This window comes from Aythya ferina, assembly GCF_964211825.1.
Source record: "Aythya ferina genome assembly, chromosome: 28".
Taxonomy (NCBI): Eukaryota; Metazoa; Chordata; class Aves; order Anseriformes; family Anatidae; genus Aythya; species Aythya ferina.
This window is the reverse complement of record NC_140325.1, coordinates 1,479,648-1,493,203: the sequence shown is the minus strand read 5'-3', so window position 1 is coordinate 1,493,203 and position 13,556 is coordinate 1,479,648. Positions and strand designations below refer to the sequence as shown.

General features: G+C 71.6%; 4 protein-coding genes across 4 annotated transcripts; 2 read left to right on the top strand and 2 right to left on the bottom strand.

Annotated features, from left to right (window-relative positions):
- On the top strand, positions 1–2,641 carry ORMDL2 (ORMDL sphingolipid biosynthesis regulator 2). The gene is made up of 4 exons (XM_084499950.1): positions 1–137; positions 647–821; positions 1,511–1,662; positions 1,918–2,641. Exons 1-4 carry the CDS (start codon positions 16–18, stop codon positions 2,051–2,053), a joined length of 585 nt encoding a protein of 194 aa, XP_084356076.1. The 5' UTR covers positions 1–15; the 3' UTR covers positions 2,054–2,641.
- Positions 2,642–3,140: 499 nt separating this feature from the next.
- DNAJC14 (DnaJ heat shock protein family (Hsp40) member C14) lies at positions 3,141–5,809 on the bottom strand (the record flags this gene model as incomplete). Its single annotated transcript, XM_084499946.1, has 6 exons — positions 3,141–3,487; positions 3,641–3,743; positions 3,823–3,983; positions 4,096–4,215; positions 4,403–4,509; positions 4,592–5,809. Coding segments are annotated over 6 exons (1,944 nt in total), but the record flags the coding sequence as incomplete, so codon positions are not given.
- Positions 5,810–6,711: 902 nt separating this feature from the next.
- LOC311424627 (transmembrane protein 198-like) lies at positions 6,712–10,076 on the top strand. Its single transcript, XM_084499945.1, has 5 exons — positions 6,712–6,800; positions 6,999–7,129; positions 7,850–8,425; positions 9,496–9,644; positions 9,762–10,076. Exons 2-5 carry the CDS (start codon positions 7,009–7,011, stop codon positions 9,888–9,890), a joined length of 975 nt encoding a protein of 324 aa, XP_084356071.1. The 5' UTR covers positions 6,712–6,800; positions 6,999–7,008; the 3' UTR covers positions 9,891–10,076.
- Positions 10,077–11,025: 949 nt separating this feature from the next.
- On the bottom strand, positions 11,026–13,162 carry PYM1 (PYM homolog 1, exon junction complex associated factor). Its single transcript, XM_084499943.1, has 3 exons — positions 13,020–13,162; positions 12,352–12,445; positions 11,026–11,925 (listed from the first exon to the last, which is right to left on the bottom strand). The coding sequence occupies exons 1-3, from the start codon at positions 13,048–13,050 to the stop codon at positions 11,442–11,444; spliced, it is 609 nt and encodes a 202-aa protein (XP_084356069.1). The 5' UTR covers positions 13,051–13,162; the 3' UTR covers positions 11,026–11,441.
- Between the last annotated feature and the right edge of the window lie 394 nt (positions 13,163–13,556).

The window sequence follows — 13,556 nt, the reverse complement described above, 5'->3', positions numbered from 1 at the left end:
CGGGCAGAGCGGCCAATGGAAGTGGAGGAACGGCGGGGAGCGGCCAATGGGGGTGGAGGGTCGGGAAAGCGGACTTCCTGGAGACGAGGCCGGGCCGGGGCCTGGCAACGGGGCCCGGGGCCCTGCGGAGCCGCCGGGTGAGGGGGGGGCGGGACCGGAGGGGGACCGGGAGGGGGGAGGGGAAGGGACCGGGGCTGTGGGGGCCGGGAATGGAAGCACCGGAGGGAGCGGGGCCTGGGGAACCGGGGGAAACCGGGGAACGGGGAGGCCGGGCCCGGGGAACCGGGAGGGGACCGGGGGGGTCCGGGAGGGGGGAGCGGGGGGCACCGGGGCTGTGGGGGCCGAGAATGGAAGCACCGGAGGGAGCGGGGCCTGGGGAACTGGGGGAACCGGGGACCGGGGAGGCTGAGCCCGGGGGAACCGGGACCGGGACCGGGACCGGGCCCCGCGGGGGTTTGCGATCGTTCCCCGGCCCCCCCGAGCCCCGGTGCCCGGTGCCCACCTCAGGGCAGTGCTGCCGTTCCCCTTTGGGCCCGCTGCTGAGCCCCGGGAGAGGAACCGGGAGCCACCCGGCAGCGGGCCCCAAACTGCGGGGATTTGGGGAAACGGCCCCAAAAGGCCGCTGAGAGCCCCGTGCCCACGGCAGGATGAACGTCGGCGTGGCGCACAGCGAGCTGAACCCCAACACGCGCGTGGCGAGCAGCCGCGGCAGCTGGCTGGCCTACGGGCTGGCGGTGGGCGCCCTGCACGTCGTCCTGCTCAGCGTCCCCGTCCTCAGCGTCCCCGTGGTCTGGACGCTCACCAACGTCCTGCACAACCTGGTGAGTCCCGGCCCCGCGCTGCCCGACCGGGGCTGCACCGGCACCGGGCACGGTTCGGTGTCCCTGGGCTATGGAAGGTGACGGCTACTGCGGGCACTGAAAAAAGGAGAGCACAGAAAGGGGGAATCTGGGGTGCTGGGTCCAGCTCTGGGCTTCCCGGTACAAAACAGACCGGGATCTCCTGGGAAGGGTCCAGCGGAGCCCACGAAGGTGATACGGGGCCTGGAGCATCTTCCCTAGGAGGAGAGGCTGAGAGACCTGGGGCTGTTCAGCCTTGGGAAGAGAAGACTGAGGGGGGATCTCATCAATGTGCTTAAATATGTGAAGCGTGGGAGACAGGGATTTGGCCAACCTCTTCTCAGAGGCCTGTGGGGACAGGACAAGAGGCAACGGCCACAAAATGGAGCCCAGGCAGTTCCGCACCAACAGGCGAAAGAAATTCTTCACAGAGAGGGTGCCGGAGCGCTGGGACAGGCTGCCCAGGGAGGCTGTGGGGTCTCCTTCTCTGGAGATATTCAAGGCCTGTCTGGAGGCCCACCTGGGCAGCCTGCTGTAGGGAGCTGCTTTGGCAGGGGGGTTGGTCCCGATGAGCTCTCTCCCCTTGCTCTGCCTCGTGTCCAGGAGCTCGCACAGCCTCGGAGCATCCTGAGCTGGGCTTCACTGACGTCCTCCCCCCCCAACACCCGCAGGTGATGTACTTGCTGCTGCACACAGTGAAGGGGACCCCGTTTGAAACCCCCGACCAGGGCAAGGATCGCCTCCTCACGCACTGGGAGCAGATCGACTACGGGCTGCAGTGCACCTCCTCGCGCAAGTTCCTCAGCATCTCCCCGGTGGTGCTGTGAGTGCCGCGCTAAACCGGGCAGAGAGGAGCCAGGCGGGGGGCTGAAGGGGGGCTTCCAGCGCTGCTGCCGGCACAGCTCAGCGCATTCAGCCCCTGCACAGACAGGTCCCAGGGGTTGGGAGGTTTTCCCAGCTGAGGCGCTGGGGTTTTGTACAGCAAACAGCAGCGAGCACCCCAAAAAATCCCCGCCCTGCCCCCGGGGAAGCAGGGCAGCGCAGAATAACCCGCGGGCTCCCTCTCTCCCCCCCCCAGGTACCTCCTCACCAGCTTCTACACCAAGTACGACCCCGCGCACTTCGTGATCAACACGGCCTCCCTGCTCAGCGTCCTCCTGCCCAAGCTGCCCCAGTTCCACGGCGTGCGGCTCTTCGGCATCAACAAGTACTGAGCCCCGCGCCCACCGCCCCCTGGGGCTGGGCGCACCAGCTCCTGCGTGCAGGGCTTCCCACGAGGGTTTTGGTAAGGTTCCTGCGTCTCCTGAGGGCTCCTCCTGCTTTGCTGGAGATGCGTGAGCTGGACGGAGCGAGCCGGGCACGTCGCACACACACCCCCCACACTCCCTTGTGACCCCGTGGCGGTGGGGAAACACCCACGAGGGGAGAACTGTCGACCAGTGGGAAGAGCAACCACCCTGTGCCTCCTTCATCCTCGTGTTTTGTCCAATTTGTCCAATTCCACCGTCATAAAGGCCGCACAGAGCAGAGCAACATCCTCACAGCACAGCCCCCAGCCAGGAGAACACCCGCAGCCACCCCACAGAGCGCCTGGAGCCAGCCCCCCGCCCCGCAGAGGAGAGGCACGCTTCTAAACCGTGCTTCAAGCTGGGAAAAGTGGTAAGAAAGAAGAGCACGGCCGTTAAACCCCAGCTGCTCACACCTGGGAGTACAGAGGGTGGCAGGACGCAGGCAGGGCTCTTTTACGTGACTTCATGTAAAAAGAAATCCAAATAAAAAACGGCTCCTGGTCCTCAGCATTAGGGGGAGGTGCCGAGTGTCTCTCAAACCGTGCAAAGCTGAGGCTGGAGAAGTAAAACCATCGCGGCTGAAAGCGTGCAGGGAGCCTGGCGGCGGTGCTGAGGACGGCTGCGCACCGTGAGCACAGCGCCCGCGCGCTGCAATCGCTGTATTAATAGAAAGGGGATGTGCGGGGTATAAACAGGGGTGAGCGAGCAAAAAGAAACTGGTTTAAATGCAGCACGGAAAGTGCTAGAAGCTGCCTGGCCCCAGAGCTGCTCTGCCCACGCCCCTCTGCTGCCCCGCAGGTGTTTTGGGGTGCGCGTGGAGGGAAGGGGCAGCAGCCCCCCTGCCATGGGCACCTGGGCTCCTACAACACCCCCTGAAGAGACCTGGGGGGGGTCGGTCCAGCACGGCCCCCGCTGTGCCCCCCTGGGGGTTCTGTGGCGTCGCTGCCTCCGCCGCAGTTCCTCCTGCTCACCCCAGCCCCACCAGCTCACAGTTAACTTCTAAACACACAGATTACCTTAAAAAAAAAATAGATTTTTTTTTATTTCAAAGAGCCCTTGTAGTGCCCGACAGAGCACGGCCTCCCCCCGCCCAGGGAGCACCCCCCCCAGCACCCGCGGGGCGCTCAGCGCTGGAAGGGGCGCCGCACCTTCTTGCGCCTCTTGTGCTTGGCGTCGCCCTTGGGGGCTCCCCCCTCGGTCCTCGGCGGAGCCCCGGCTGCAGCCGCGGCCCCCGGGGGGGCTGCGGGCGGGGGGGGCGACGGGAAGCCCCCGGGCATCGGTCCTGAGGTCCCCTGGAACACGCGGGTGAAGAAGTCCTGCAGGTCGGCGGCGGAGCTGGGGCTGCCCTTGGAGGCGCTCCTGTTGGCAGGAAGGCGGCGTCTGGGGGGGCTCCTGGGGGGGGCCAACAGCCCCCAGCCCCCCCAAACCCCTCCCACTCCACCCCCCAGCAGCAGCCAGGCCCCGGCGTCACTCCCCGCTGCCACCGGTCCCCGTCCCGCCACCAGCACTGACCTCTGCCGCCCGCCCGTGCTGGCGCTGCGCGCCCCGAAGGAGATGTGGTAGGGGACGCGGTGGGTGTCGGGGCAGATCCCCACGCGCTGGCAGCCGGCCCACTCTGCGGGGAGACACACGGCGTCACCGGGGGCTCGCCCTGACACCCCCGCGGGGCTGCAGGACGCGGCGGCGGCACCCACCGGTGATGTCGTAGACCTTGCCGTCCATCATGGCCAAGTAGGTGATCTTCAGCCCCAGCAGGCTGGACTCGGCCCAGAAGTCGCCCTCCTCGGCGGGGTGCAGCTGCCCGCACTCGGCGCAGTAGCGGGCGCTGAGCGGGTCGCGGTCCAGCTCGAACCTCCTGTGGGGCCGGCACCACGTCAGCCCCCGCCGGGGCAGCACCGCGGGCCCGGGACGGAGCCCACAGCCTGAACACCTCAACCCTGAGTGGGGTTGGGAGCCTCGGGACCTACTTGTGCTTGCCCTGGCACTTGCTGCACATCATGGTGTTCATGGCCTCCTTCAGGTCGTCCTGCAGCCTGCTCAGGAACTCGTTCACGGACCGGCTCAGCTCGCTCTCCGCCATCCGCTTCCTGCAGCCACCGCACAGGGAGAGAGACGGGGTCAGAGCCCAGCAGTGCGGGGCTGCACGAGACCCCTGTGGGGGGACGGGGCCACGGACCCGGTGCTCTCCCCGCTCCCCTGGCAGAATGACCCGGTGGGGCTCCAGGGCGTGAGGGCACCCCCGCAGCCCCCCGCCCGCCGCCCCAGCCCACTCACATCTCGTACTCCTTCCTCCTCTCGGGGTTGCTGACGATGTCCCAGGCCGCCCGCAGCACCTTGAAGGCCTCCTCCGCTCGCGGGTGCTCGTTCTTGTCCGGGTGGACCTGGGAGGCGCAGGGGGGGCTCAGCGCCGCGTCCCAGCGGGGCCGCAGCTCGCCGCCAGCCCCCGGCCCCCCGCTCACGCACCAGCACGGCCAGCCGGCGGTACGCCTTCTTCAGCTCGGCGTCCGATGCCGTCGCCTCCACGCCCAGCGCCTGGAAGGGGTTCAGCTCCTCCTCGGGCACCTCGGCCATGGCCAGCAGGCGGGCCACCTCCTCCCCGGAGCTGGCGGCCGGAGCCCCTCCGTCGAGGCCCGGCGCCGCGTCCCCCGGCCCGCAGCCTGTCCGTAACTCCCCGGGGGGAGCCCGCCACCTCCGCAGCCAGTCCCGGAGGCGCTGGCAAGTCCCGGCCACCCCGAGCAGCCCCCACGTCCTGCGGAGGCCGGTGGCGTCGAGGAACGCCGCGAGCCGGGTCCGGCCCAGCCTGGCCACACCGGCGGCCACGGCGCGCCAGCAGAGCCGCAGGCAGCCCAGCAGCAGCACAAGGAGCAGCAGCAGCAGCGCGCACAGCATCCACAGCAGCCGCCGCGCCACCTCCGCCCCAGCCCGCAGCCCCCGGGCCGCCCGCAGCCACCCGCTGCGAGCCCGCTGGCCCACGCGCCGGCCCCAGCTGCGCACGGTGCCCGGTGCCGAGCCCAGCTCCCCGGCGCCCAGGCGGCAGCAGGAGCAGAGCAGGCGGCCGCCGGCCTCCGCGCACAACCTCCGCGCCTGGCCCAGCGCCGCCTCCAGCAGCGCCTTCAGCCGGGCCAGCTCCTCCGTGCGGGCCCCGCGGCTCCGTTTCCTCGCCGGGCGCTGCCTCCGGCCGCCCTCCTCCTTCTCTTTCTCCTTCTCCTTGGGGGCCGAGCGCGGCCGCTGGCGTCGCCGGGGTCTCCGGGGTCCCTTCCCCGCGCACCCCGGGTCCTCTCCGGTTGCGTCCTCCTCGCCCTCCTCGGCCTCGCGGGGTGGTGGCGGTGGCGGACGGTGCTCGGTGGCGGCGCAGCGGGGGCAGGCGAGGCCGCAGGATCCGTCCCGGGCCCGGCACCGGCAGCAGCCCCCGGGACCGGTGGTGGAGCCGTCTCCGTCCCCGTCATCGTTGCCGTCGTCTTCAGTGGTGGCGGCCGCCGGTCGCAGGCCGCAGCTCCCGTTCCAGGCGGCGCTGCCCGGGGGGGCCCGGCCGCCTCCCCCCCCCCCCCCCCCCTCCTCCTCCTCCTCCTCCTCCTCCTGCCCCGGCCGCGGGCGGCTCCCGGTTCCCGCCGCCGCCCCCCTCGGCCTCGGCCGCTGCCCCGCGGCCCGGCGGGGGCTGAGCCATGGCGGCGGCCCCGGGAGTTAGGTCACCGCCATCGCCCCTGGGACCGGGAGCGGAGTCAGCGGGGCTGGGGGGGGAACCGAGGGGGAACCGGGGGGAACCGGGGAGGGTGGGGGGCGCTACCGGGGGTACCGGCGGGGGAAGCGGGGGCTGGGAGCGGCCGCGGGAGGCAGGCCCGGGGCGGCCCCCGGGGCCCCTTCGCGCTCCCCGAGCGGTGCCGGTGCCGGTGCCGGCGGGGGGGGGGTCTCCGCCTCCTCCCGCCCCCCCCCGGGTCCCTCGCGCGCCTCACTTCCGCCTTCCGCCCGCCCGCCGCCGCCGCCACGCTCGCTTCCGGGGGCGTGGCCAGGCCCGGTTGCGTCACCCGCGTTGGCACCGCCCCCTCAGCGAAGCCCCGCCCCCATTAACCCCTTCGGTGCCGGGCGCGGAGTCGCCGTCCCGAGCTGCCCCCGGGCGGGGCTGGGACCGGGACCGGGACCGGGGCCGGGCTGTCCCACGCGTGTCCGTGCCCCCAACGTGCCCGCGCTCCCCTTTTGTGCCCCTGCCCCACGGCAGGTCCCAGCCCCACGACGGGCTCTGTCCCCCACGCGTGTCCTCAAAACCACGCGTGTCCGTGTCCCCACACGTGTCCGTGTCCCCACGCGTGTCCCTATTCCCACGCGTGTCCATGTCCCTCGTGAGCTTCTACCCCCAGCGCGTGTCCGTGTCCCCCACGCGTGCCCCTGCCCCATCCCCACGCGTGTCCCCTCCCCACGCGTGTCCGTGTCCCGCGCGTGTCCCCGCCGCCCCCCCTCCCCGTGCCGTGCTCCCCTTCCCGCTCCCATCCCGGCCCCGCCGCGGCTCCCCCCGCCCCGCTCCCGCCCCCCGCCGCCCCCAGCCCCGGCCCCGGCCCCGCTCCCTGTCCCGCCCCGCACCGCCCCCGGCCCCGCTCCCAGCCCCGCTCCCGGTCCCGGTCCCGGTCCCGGCCGTGTTTGAGCCCCGCGGCCGGGCCGGGTCCCGCCGCCCCCGGAGCGGGTGAGTCCCGGGACGGGGCCCCCGCGCCCCCCGCCCCCCAGATGTGCGGGGCGGGGGGGAGTGGGAATCGGGGGAGGGGGGTACCGGGGGAGGGGGCTCCCCCCGCGCGCGTTTCCGCCGCCCCGGGGCCGGGGAGGGGGCAGCGGGGGGGGGGGGGATCCCGGCGCCCCCCAGCGTGGCCGCCCCGTGCGCCCCCAGCCCGGCGGGGATGGAGCCCGGAGCCCCCTCGGTGCCGCGCTGCCGCCTGGAGCCGCGGCCCCCCCTCGAGCCCGGCCCCGCCGCGCTCTGCGCCCTCGGCTGCCTCCTCGGCCTCGTCTGCGGAGGCTTCGGTGAGTGGGGGGCGCACGGGGGGGGGCCGCACGGTTGGGGGAGTCGAGCGGGGAGCGCCGTGGATGGGGTACGGGGGGCACGGGCAGAAAGGGGGCATCGGGGGACAAGGGGTGCTGTGGGGGGACGGGGCGCAGGGGATGCTGTGGGGCACAGCCCGGGGGGGCAGTTTGGGGAGGGGGCATGGCCAGAGGGGATGGCCCAGGGGGAACCGTGGGATGTGGGGGGGGGCACAGCAAGATGGGGACGTCACTGGGGACATGGCTGGGGGGGCACAGCAAGGTGGGATGGCACCAGGGACGCTGTGGGAGGTGGCCGGGGGGGCAGCAAGATGGGGATGTCACTGGGGTCACTGTGGGACGTGGCTGGGGGGGGCACTGCAAGATGGGGACATGAACGGGGACATGGTTGGGTGGGGGTGCACGGAAAAATGGGGATGTCACTGGGGACACTGTGGGAGGTGGCCGGGGGGGTACAGCAAGATGAGGACACCACGGGGGACACGGCTGGGGGGCACAGCAAGATGGGACAGCACGGGGGACACCGTGGGATGTGGTCGGGGGGGCACAGCAAGATGAGGATGTCACCAGGAATGCCATGGGATGTGGCTGGGGGGGGTACGGCAAGATGGGGATGTCACCGGGGACACTGTGAGACTTGTCCAGGGGGGCACGGCCGGAGGGGTGGCACCGTTTGCAGAGCCCCCCCCTCGCCCCCGTCAGGCTACCGCTGCTTCAAGGCCATCATGTTCCTGTCGGGGCTGCTGCTGGGCTCCGCCGTCATCTTCGCGCTGTGCTACAAGGAGCGGGTGCTGGAGACGCAGCTGAGCCTGGAGGTGAGCGCGGGCATCGCGCTGGGCATCGGGGCGCTGTGCGGGCTGCTGACGGCGCTGGTGCGCAGCGTGGGGCTCTTCACCACCGGGCTGCTGCTGGGGCTGCTGCTGGCCACGGCCGCGCTGGTGGCCACCGCGCCGCTGCTGCAGCCCCAGAGCCCCTGGGTGCCGGCGGGCGGCCTGCTGGGGCTGGCGCTGCTCTGCGCCCTGCTGGCCCTGCACTGGCAGAAGCCGCTGACCGTGCTGGCCACGGCCGTGTGCGGGGCGGCGGCGGTGGTGGTGTGCGCCGACTACGTGCTGGAGGCGCTGGCCCTGGTGCTCTACGTCTACGACCGGCTGCGGTTGGCGCCGCCGGCGCCGCTGTGCTGGTACAGCTGGGCCGTGCTGGGAGCCTGGCCCGCGCTCAGCGTCCTCGGAGTCCTCGTGCAGTGGAAGCTGACGGCCGGGGGCTGCTCCCGTAGCGATGGTGAGGGGGTGCGGGGGGGGGAAAGGGATGGAAATGGGGGTGGGAAGGGGGACGGGGATGGAAATGGGGGTGGGGATAGAGGTGGAAATGGGCACAGGAAGGGGAAAGGGATGGAAACAGGCAGGGGAAGGGGGATAGGGATGGAAATGGGGGTGGAAATGGGGATGGGGTTGGGATGGGATGGGGACTGGGATGGAAGTGGGCACAGGAATGGGCAGGGGAAGGGGGAGAGGGTTGGAGATAGGCATGGGGATGGGGATAGGGACAGAAATTGGATGGGGTTGGGATGGAAACGGGCACAGGAAGGGGAAAGGGATGGAAACAGGGATGGGATGGGGACTGGGATGGAAGTGGGCACAGGAAGGGGAATAGGATTGGAAATAGGCATGGGAATAGGGATAGGGACAGAAACGGGGATGAGGTTGGGATGGAAATGGGTGTGGGAAGAGGGACAGGGATGGAAGTGGGGTTTGGACAGGGACTGGGATGGAAATGGGCACAGGAATGGGCAGGGGAAGGGGGACAGAGATGGAAGTGGAGGTGTGGATAGGGATGGGGACTGGGATGGAAATGGGAATGGGGATGGAAGTGGGGACTGGGAAGAAAATGGACATGGAAATGGGCAGGAGGAGGGGGATAGGGATGGAAATGGGCACGGGAACGGGCAGGGTAAGGGGGATAGAGATGGAAGCAGACATGGGAATGGGAACAGAGATGGAATTGGGGATGGGAATGGGGACAGGAATGGGCAGGGGAACGGGGATAGGGATGGAAATGAGGATGGGGTTGGGATGGGGACTGGGATGGAATGGGATGGGGATAGAGATGGGAGCAGGCACCACGCTGGGATGTGCCCAGCTGGGAGGGTTGGGATGGGAAAAGAGGGGAGAAAGGGGGCACCAGGGCGATGGCAGAGGTGGGAGAGCCGGAGATGACAACGGGGAAGGGGACAGGGATGGCGATGGGACCGGCGAGGGGGGGGGGGGAAGCCACCAGGGTGGGGCCGGAGGTGGCCACGGGGACGCTGAGGGTGCCGGCGGGGGCCGGGGCTGAGCCCCCTCCCTGCTCAGCCATCCTCAGCCGGCGCCAGAAGCGGCTGCAGCTGCTGCGCATCCGGCAGAAGGAGGCCAAGCGCCGCCAGAGCCCGGCCCCCCCCGAGGGCACCTACCGCCGCAAGCCCCCCCCCGTCAAGCGCTACGCGGGCGACGTGCTGGCCCCGGTGAGCGCGCACCCACCTGGGGGGGGGGGGGTCGGGGCAGGAGGCACCCCAAAACCTCCCCCCCTGACACCCCCGTGTCGCTGTGTGTCCCCCCCCCCCCCCCCATGATCCCCCCAGAGCTACATCCGGAGCCTGCGGGACCGGCAGCTGGAGAGCGCGCCCCCCCCGGCCCCCCCGGGGCCCCCCGATGACGACTGCGGCTCCACCGTGCCCCTCACGGCCCCCCCGCCGCGCGGCCCCCCCTGAGCGGCCCCGGGGTCCCCACCGTCCGTGCCTTGGGGCGCTGCCCCCCCCCCATTTTGCTGTGCCTGTCCCGTAACCAGCCCCGTGCCCCCCCCCCCCGTGTCCGTCCCCCCACCCAGCAGTGCCTGCCTGGCCCCCGCGCCAGCCGAGACCTCGTACAAATAAAGGCCCTCGTTTATTTTTGCAGGACCTACCCAAACACTGTGCACACACCCCCACCCCAGGACGCTCCCCTCGAACAGAAAGATCTTGGGGGGGGGGGGGGGGGGGGGCAGGAAAAAGCAGCACTGAAATGGGGGGGGCGGGGGGGCTCTGGGGGGCTGCTGTACGGCTGCGCCTTGTCACATATTGGGGGGGGGGACACAGGTGGCAGGGACCCCCCCCACGGCCCCAGCTTTGAAAAAATGGGGGCAGGGAGCACTGAGCACCCCCCCAGGGCCCCCCCTTGTGCCCCCTGCCCTTCAGCAGCTCCCTGCACACTGACACCCACCCTGCCACGGCCCCCCCAGCACCCCCACCCCTTAAAACCCCATCCAGGAGCCCCCAGCCCCGCAGACCCTACAGACCACCCCTCCCCCGAGCCCCCCACGTCCCCCCCAGCCCCAGTACAAACCAGTCCAGTGAACTGGCACCACCCCAGCACCCCCCCCTGCAGGATCGCCCCAAACACAGCCCCATTCCCTGGGGGGGGGGGCACAACCCGGGCTTGGGGGGCACCGTGCCCATCCCGCTGCCCCTTCCCACGGGGACCAGAGCCACAGGAGCCCCCCCCCAACACATCCTGGGGGGGGGATGGGTTTTTTTGCGCGGTGCTGCTGGCGCTGTCCTTGTCCCCGAGGAGCGGCCGGAGGCGAGCACGGGGCCGCTGCCAGCCCCGGCCCCGCTGCCAGCATCACCCGGGAAATAGGGCACGGGGAGGGGGGGGGCACTGGAGGCCGGGTGACCCCGCTGTGACACCGCCTGGTGGGACACAAAGGCGGCTCTGTCCCAGCGCGCGGCCCCAACGGTGACGCCGGCACTGGCACGGCTGGGGGTGGAGGATGAGGAGGGTGAGGAAGAGCCCCCCTGCCCCCCCTCCCGTCCTCCTGTCCCCCCCCCAGGGGGCTGTGAGCAGGGAGAGGCAGAGCCCGCGCCCGGCGCCGCGTCACTACTGCAATTTTATTATTGCGTGGTGTTTAAAAACCAAGGGGGGGGGGGGGGGGCGGCAACACAGCACGGGGGGGGGGCTGGGGAAGGAGGAAAGGAAAAGCCACGGCCCCCGCCCCGCCCGCAGCACCACCGGCCCTGCGCCCCCCACCCCCGGTAAAATTAAAAAAAAAAAAAAAAAAAACAAAAAGGAGGAGAGAGGTGTCGGAGAGACGCCGAGTTCCTACCACCGATAGCTGGGAAATTAAACCGACAAAAAAACGACCAAAAAAAAAAAAAAACTGTTCTGGAAAAAAAAAAACAAAAAACGACACCGGAACAAACCCCAGGGGCCCGGCGCTCAGTGGGGGCACCCGGCCCTCGTGCGCCCCCCACCCCCCCCTGCTTCCCACCCCCCTCCGCAGCCCCTTACAAGTCCAGCTCCAGGTCCTGCAGCTCCTCCTCCAGGGCTTTCCGCCGGCCCAGCTTCTCCAGCTGCTCTTTGGTGGGCTGCTTGATCTCGCCGGAGTCGAGCCTCTGCTGCAGCTCCTCCACCTGCCGCAGCTTCTTCCTCAGGCTCTTGATCTTCTTGGCCTTCTCCGAGGCCGCTGCTTCGCCGTCGGCGGGGCCCTGGGCGCCGCAAGCCGGCTGCGGCGCGGCCCCCGGCGCGTCCCCCCCCAGGGAAACCTTCTCCAGCGAGTGGCTCAGTTCGTCCGTCTCCCGCTCGCCTTTCTCCTGCTGCTGCTTCCTCTTCTCCTTGCGTTTCAAGTTCCTTTTGGCCGCCTTGGACAGTCCGCTCTCGCCTCCCTCCGCCTTGCCGGGCTGCTTACCGGGCGGCGCGGCGGCCTCCAGGCTCAGCCCCGGGGGCAGCTCGGGTTTGCTCTTGAAGAATTTGACGTATTTGTTCTCGTACCTGCGCGGAAGGAGAGGCGCTGACCCCCGCCGAGCCGCGACCCTCGGACGCCTCCAGCCCGTTTCGGCCCCCGTCCTGCGCTCTGCCCCGGCCCCGCCGCCGTCCCCGGGCCCTTGGGGGGGTGGGGGGGGGGCTCCTGGCGGCGCAGCCGGCCCCGCGGGCGGCCGGATACGTACCGTGAGCGCGCGGCTTACGGGCTAAGGGGGGTCAGAATTGCTCGGGCACCTGGAAAGAGACCGAGACCCCGAGACGTAACCCGGCTGGGGCGCGCCGGGGGCGGGCTGGGGGCTCCTGGCTTCGCCGCGCTCCCCCGGGAGAAGGATGGGGGGGGTCAGGGCACGGCACGGCGCCACCGCCCGGGGACCCCCACCCTGGGATCCCCCCCTCCCCACGCTCCCGGTGCCCCCCCCCCGGTGCCACACTTACACCGGGACCTCCTCCTGCGGCACGTAGCCCTCCTTCACCCGCCGCTGCTTCCGCCAGGTGCCGTCGGGGCGCTGCGTGGAGGCGATGTACTTCCCTGCGGGGGGGGGCCGTGCTGTCGGTTGGGGGCCCCGGGAGACCACCGGGAGTCCCCCGGGACCCCCCCTTACCCCAGGAGCCCCCCGGATCCCCATCCCTTAGCCCCGGGAGCCCCCCATTCACCACCCCCCAGCCCCGGGGACCCCCTGGAACCCTCCCCCTGCTCCGGGAGCCCCCCCTGAAGCCCCCTCCCCGCTCCGGGAGCCCCCCGGTGCCCCCACCCCACCCCCGGGAGCCCCTCGGGCACCCCCTGTGCCCCGGGAGCCCACCGGGACCCCAGCCCAGAGACCCCCAGACCCCCCCATCCCCTGTGGGGAGCCCCCCGGGACCTCCCCCTCCCCCTGGAGCCCCCCACCCCGCCCCCCCCATCCCGGTGACCCCCCTCATGCCCCCGCCCCCCCTCCCCGGGAGCCCCTCGGGGCCCTCCCGGTGCCGGTGCGGCGCTGGGGGCACCCGTACAGCCGGTAACGGGCCGAAGGGAAGGGCAGGGCCCAGCCCCGGGGTGCCGGGGGAGGGCGGCGGGGCCGGGGGAGGGTCCCCGGGAGCACCGGGCCGGGCCGGGCCGCGCTCACCGGTCTCGTCAGTCACATAGGGAGTCGCCATCTTGCGAGCGCGACACACTTCCGGCCTCCGGGCCCCGCCCACCGGAAGTGGCGGCGGGGAGGGGAGGGAGGGGAACGGGAAGGGGAGGGGAGGGCGGGCGCCGCCGCCGCCATCTTGGTTTTAAAGGCGCCGCGCCCCGCTCGGGGGGAGGGAAAGGGGGGGAGAGGGAGGGGGGAACCGGGCCCCGCCCCGCCGTGACGGGGAAGGGGGGGGTGGGGGGAGGGGAACCGGGCCCGCCCCGTGCCCGCAGGCCCCTGAGGTTCACCCGGCGGCGCCCCCAAAACCGCCACCGCCGCACCGCGATAACGGCGGCGGGGGGGGGCCGGTACCGGGGGTGTGGGGGGGGAGGGGGCAGAGGCACCGGGGGGGGCCGTGCCCGTTATCCCCCCCCCCCCACCAGCCCCGGGGCAGGCAGGATGCGGCGCCGCCCGCCCCCGCGGGGATTTCCCCGGTGCTCCCCCCCCCGGGGCCGCCTCCCTCCCCCCCCCACGGGGGCGCCGCGATCC

Bases quoted from the DNA above. Each gene is read 5' to 3' on its own strand.
- ORMDL2 (XM_084499950.1), top strand. From the start codon at position 16: ATGGAAGTGGAGGAACGGCGGGGAGCGGCCAATGGGGGTGGAGGGTCG. The intron at 822-1,510 runs GTGAGTCCCGGC...CAACACCCGCAG, and splicing joins CCAACGTCCTGCACAACCTG to GTGATGTACTTGCTGCTGCA. The intron at 1,663-1,917 runs GTGAGTGCCGCG...TCCCCCCCCCAG, and splicing joins AGCATCTCCCCGGTGGTGCT to GTACCTCCTCACCAGCTTCT.
- LOC311424627 (XM_084499945.1), top strand. From the start codon at position 7,009: ATGGAGCCCGGAGCCCCCTCGGTGCCGCGCTGCCGCCTGGAGCCGCGG. The intron at 7,130-7,849 runs GTGAGTGGGGGG...CGCCCCCGTCAG, and splicing joins CCTCGTCTGCGGAGGCTTCG to GCTACCGCTGCTTCAAGGCC. The intron at 9,645-9,761 runs GTGAGCGCGCAC...TGATCCCCCCAG, and splicing joins CGGGCGACGTGCTGGCCCCG to AGCTACATCCGGAGCCTGCG.
- PYM1 (XM_084499943.1), bottom strand. From the start codon at position 13,050: ATGGCGACTCCCTATGTGACTGACGAGACCG. The intron at 12,446-13,019 runs GTGAGCGCGGCC...CCCCCCCCGCAG, and splicing joins CTATGTGACTGACGAGACCG to GGAAGTACATCGCCTCCACG. The intron at 11,926-12,351 runs GTAAGTGTGGCA...CCTTCCGCGCAG, and splicing joins CCGCAGGAGGAGGTCCCGGT to GTACGAGAACAAATACGTCA.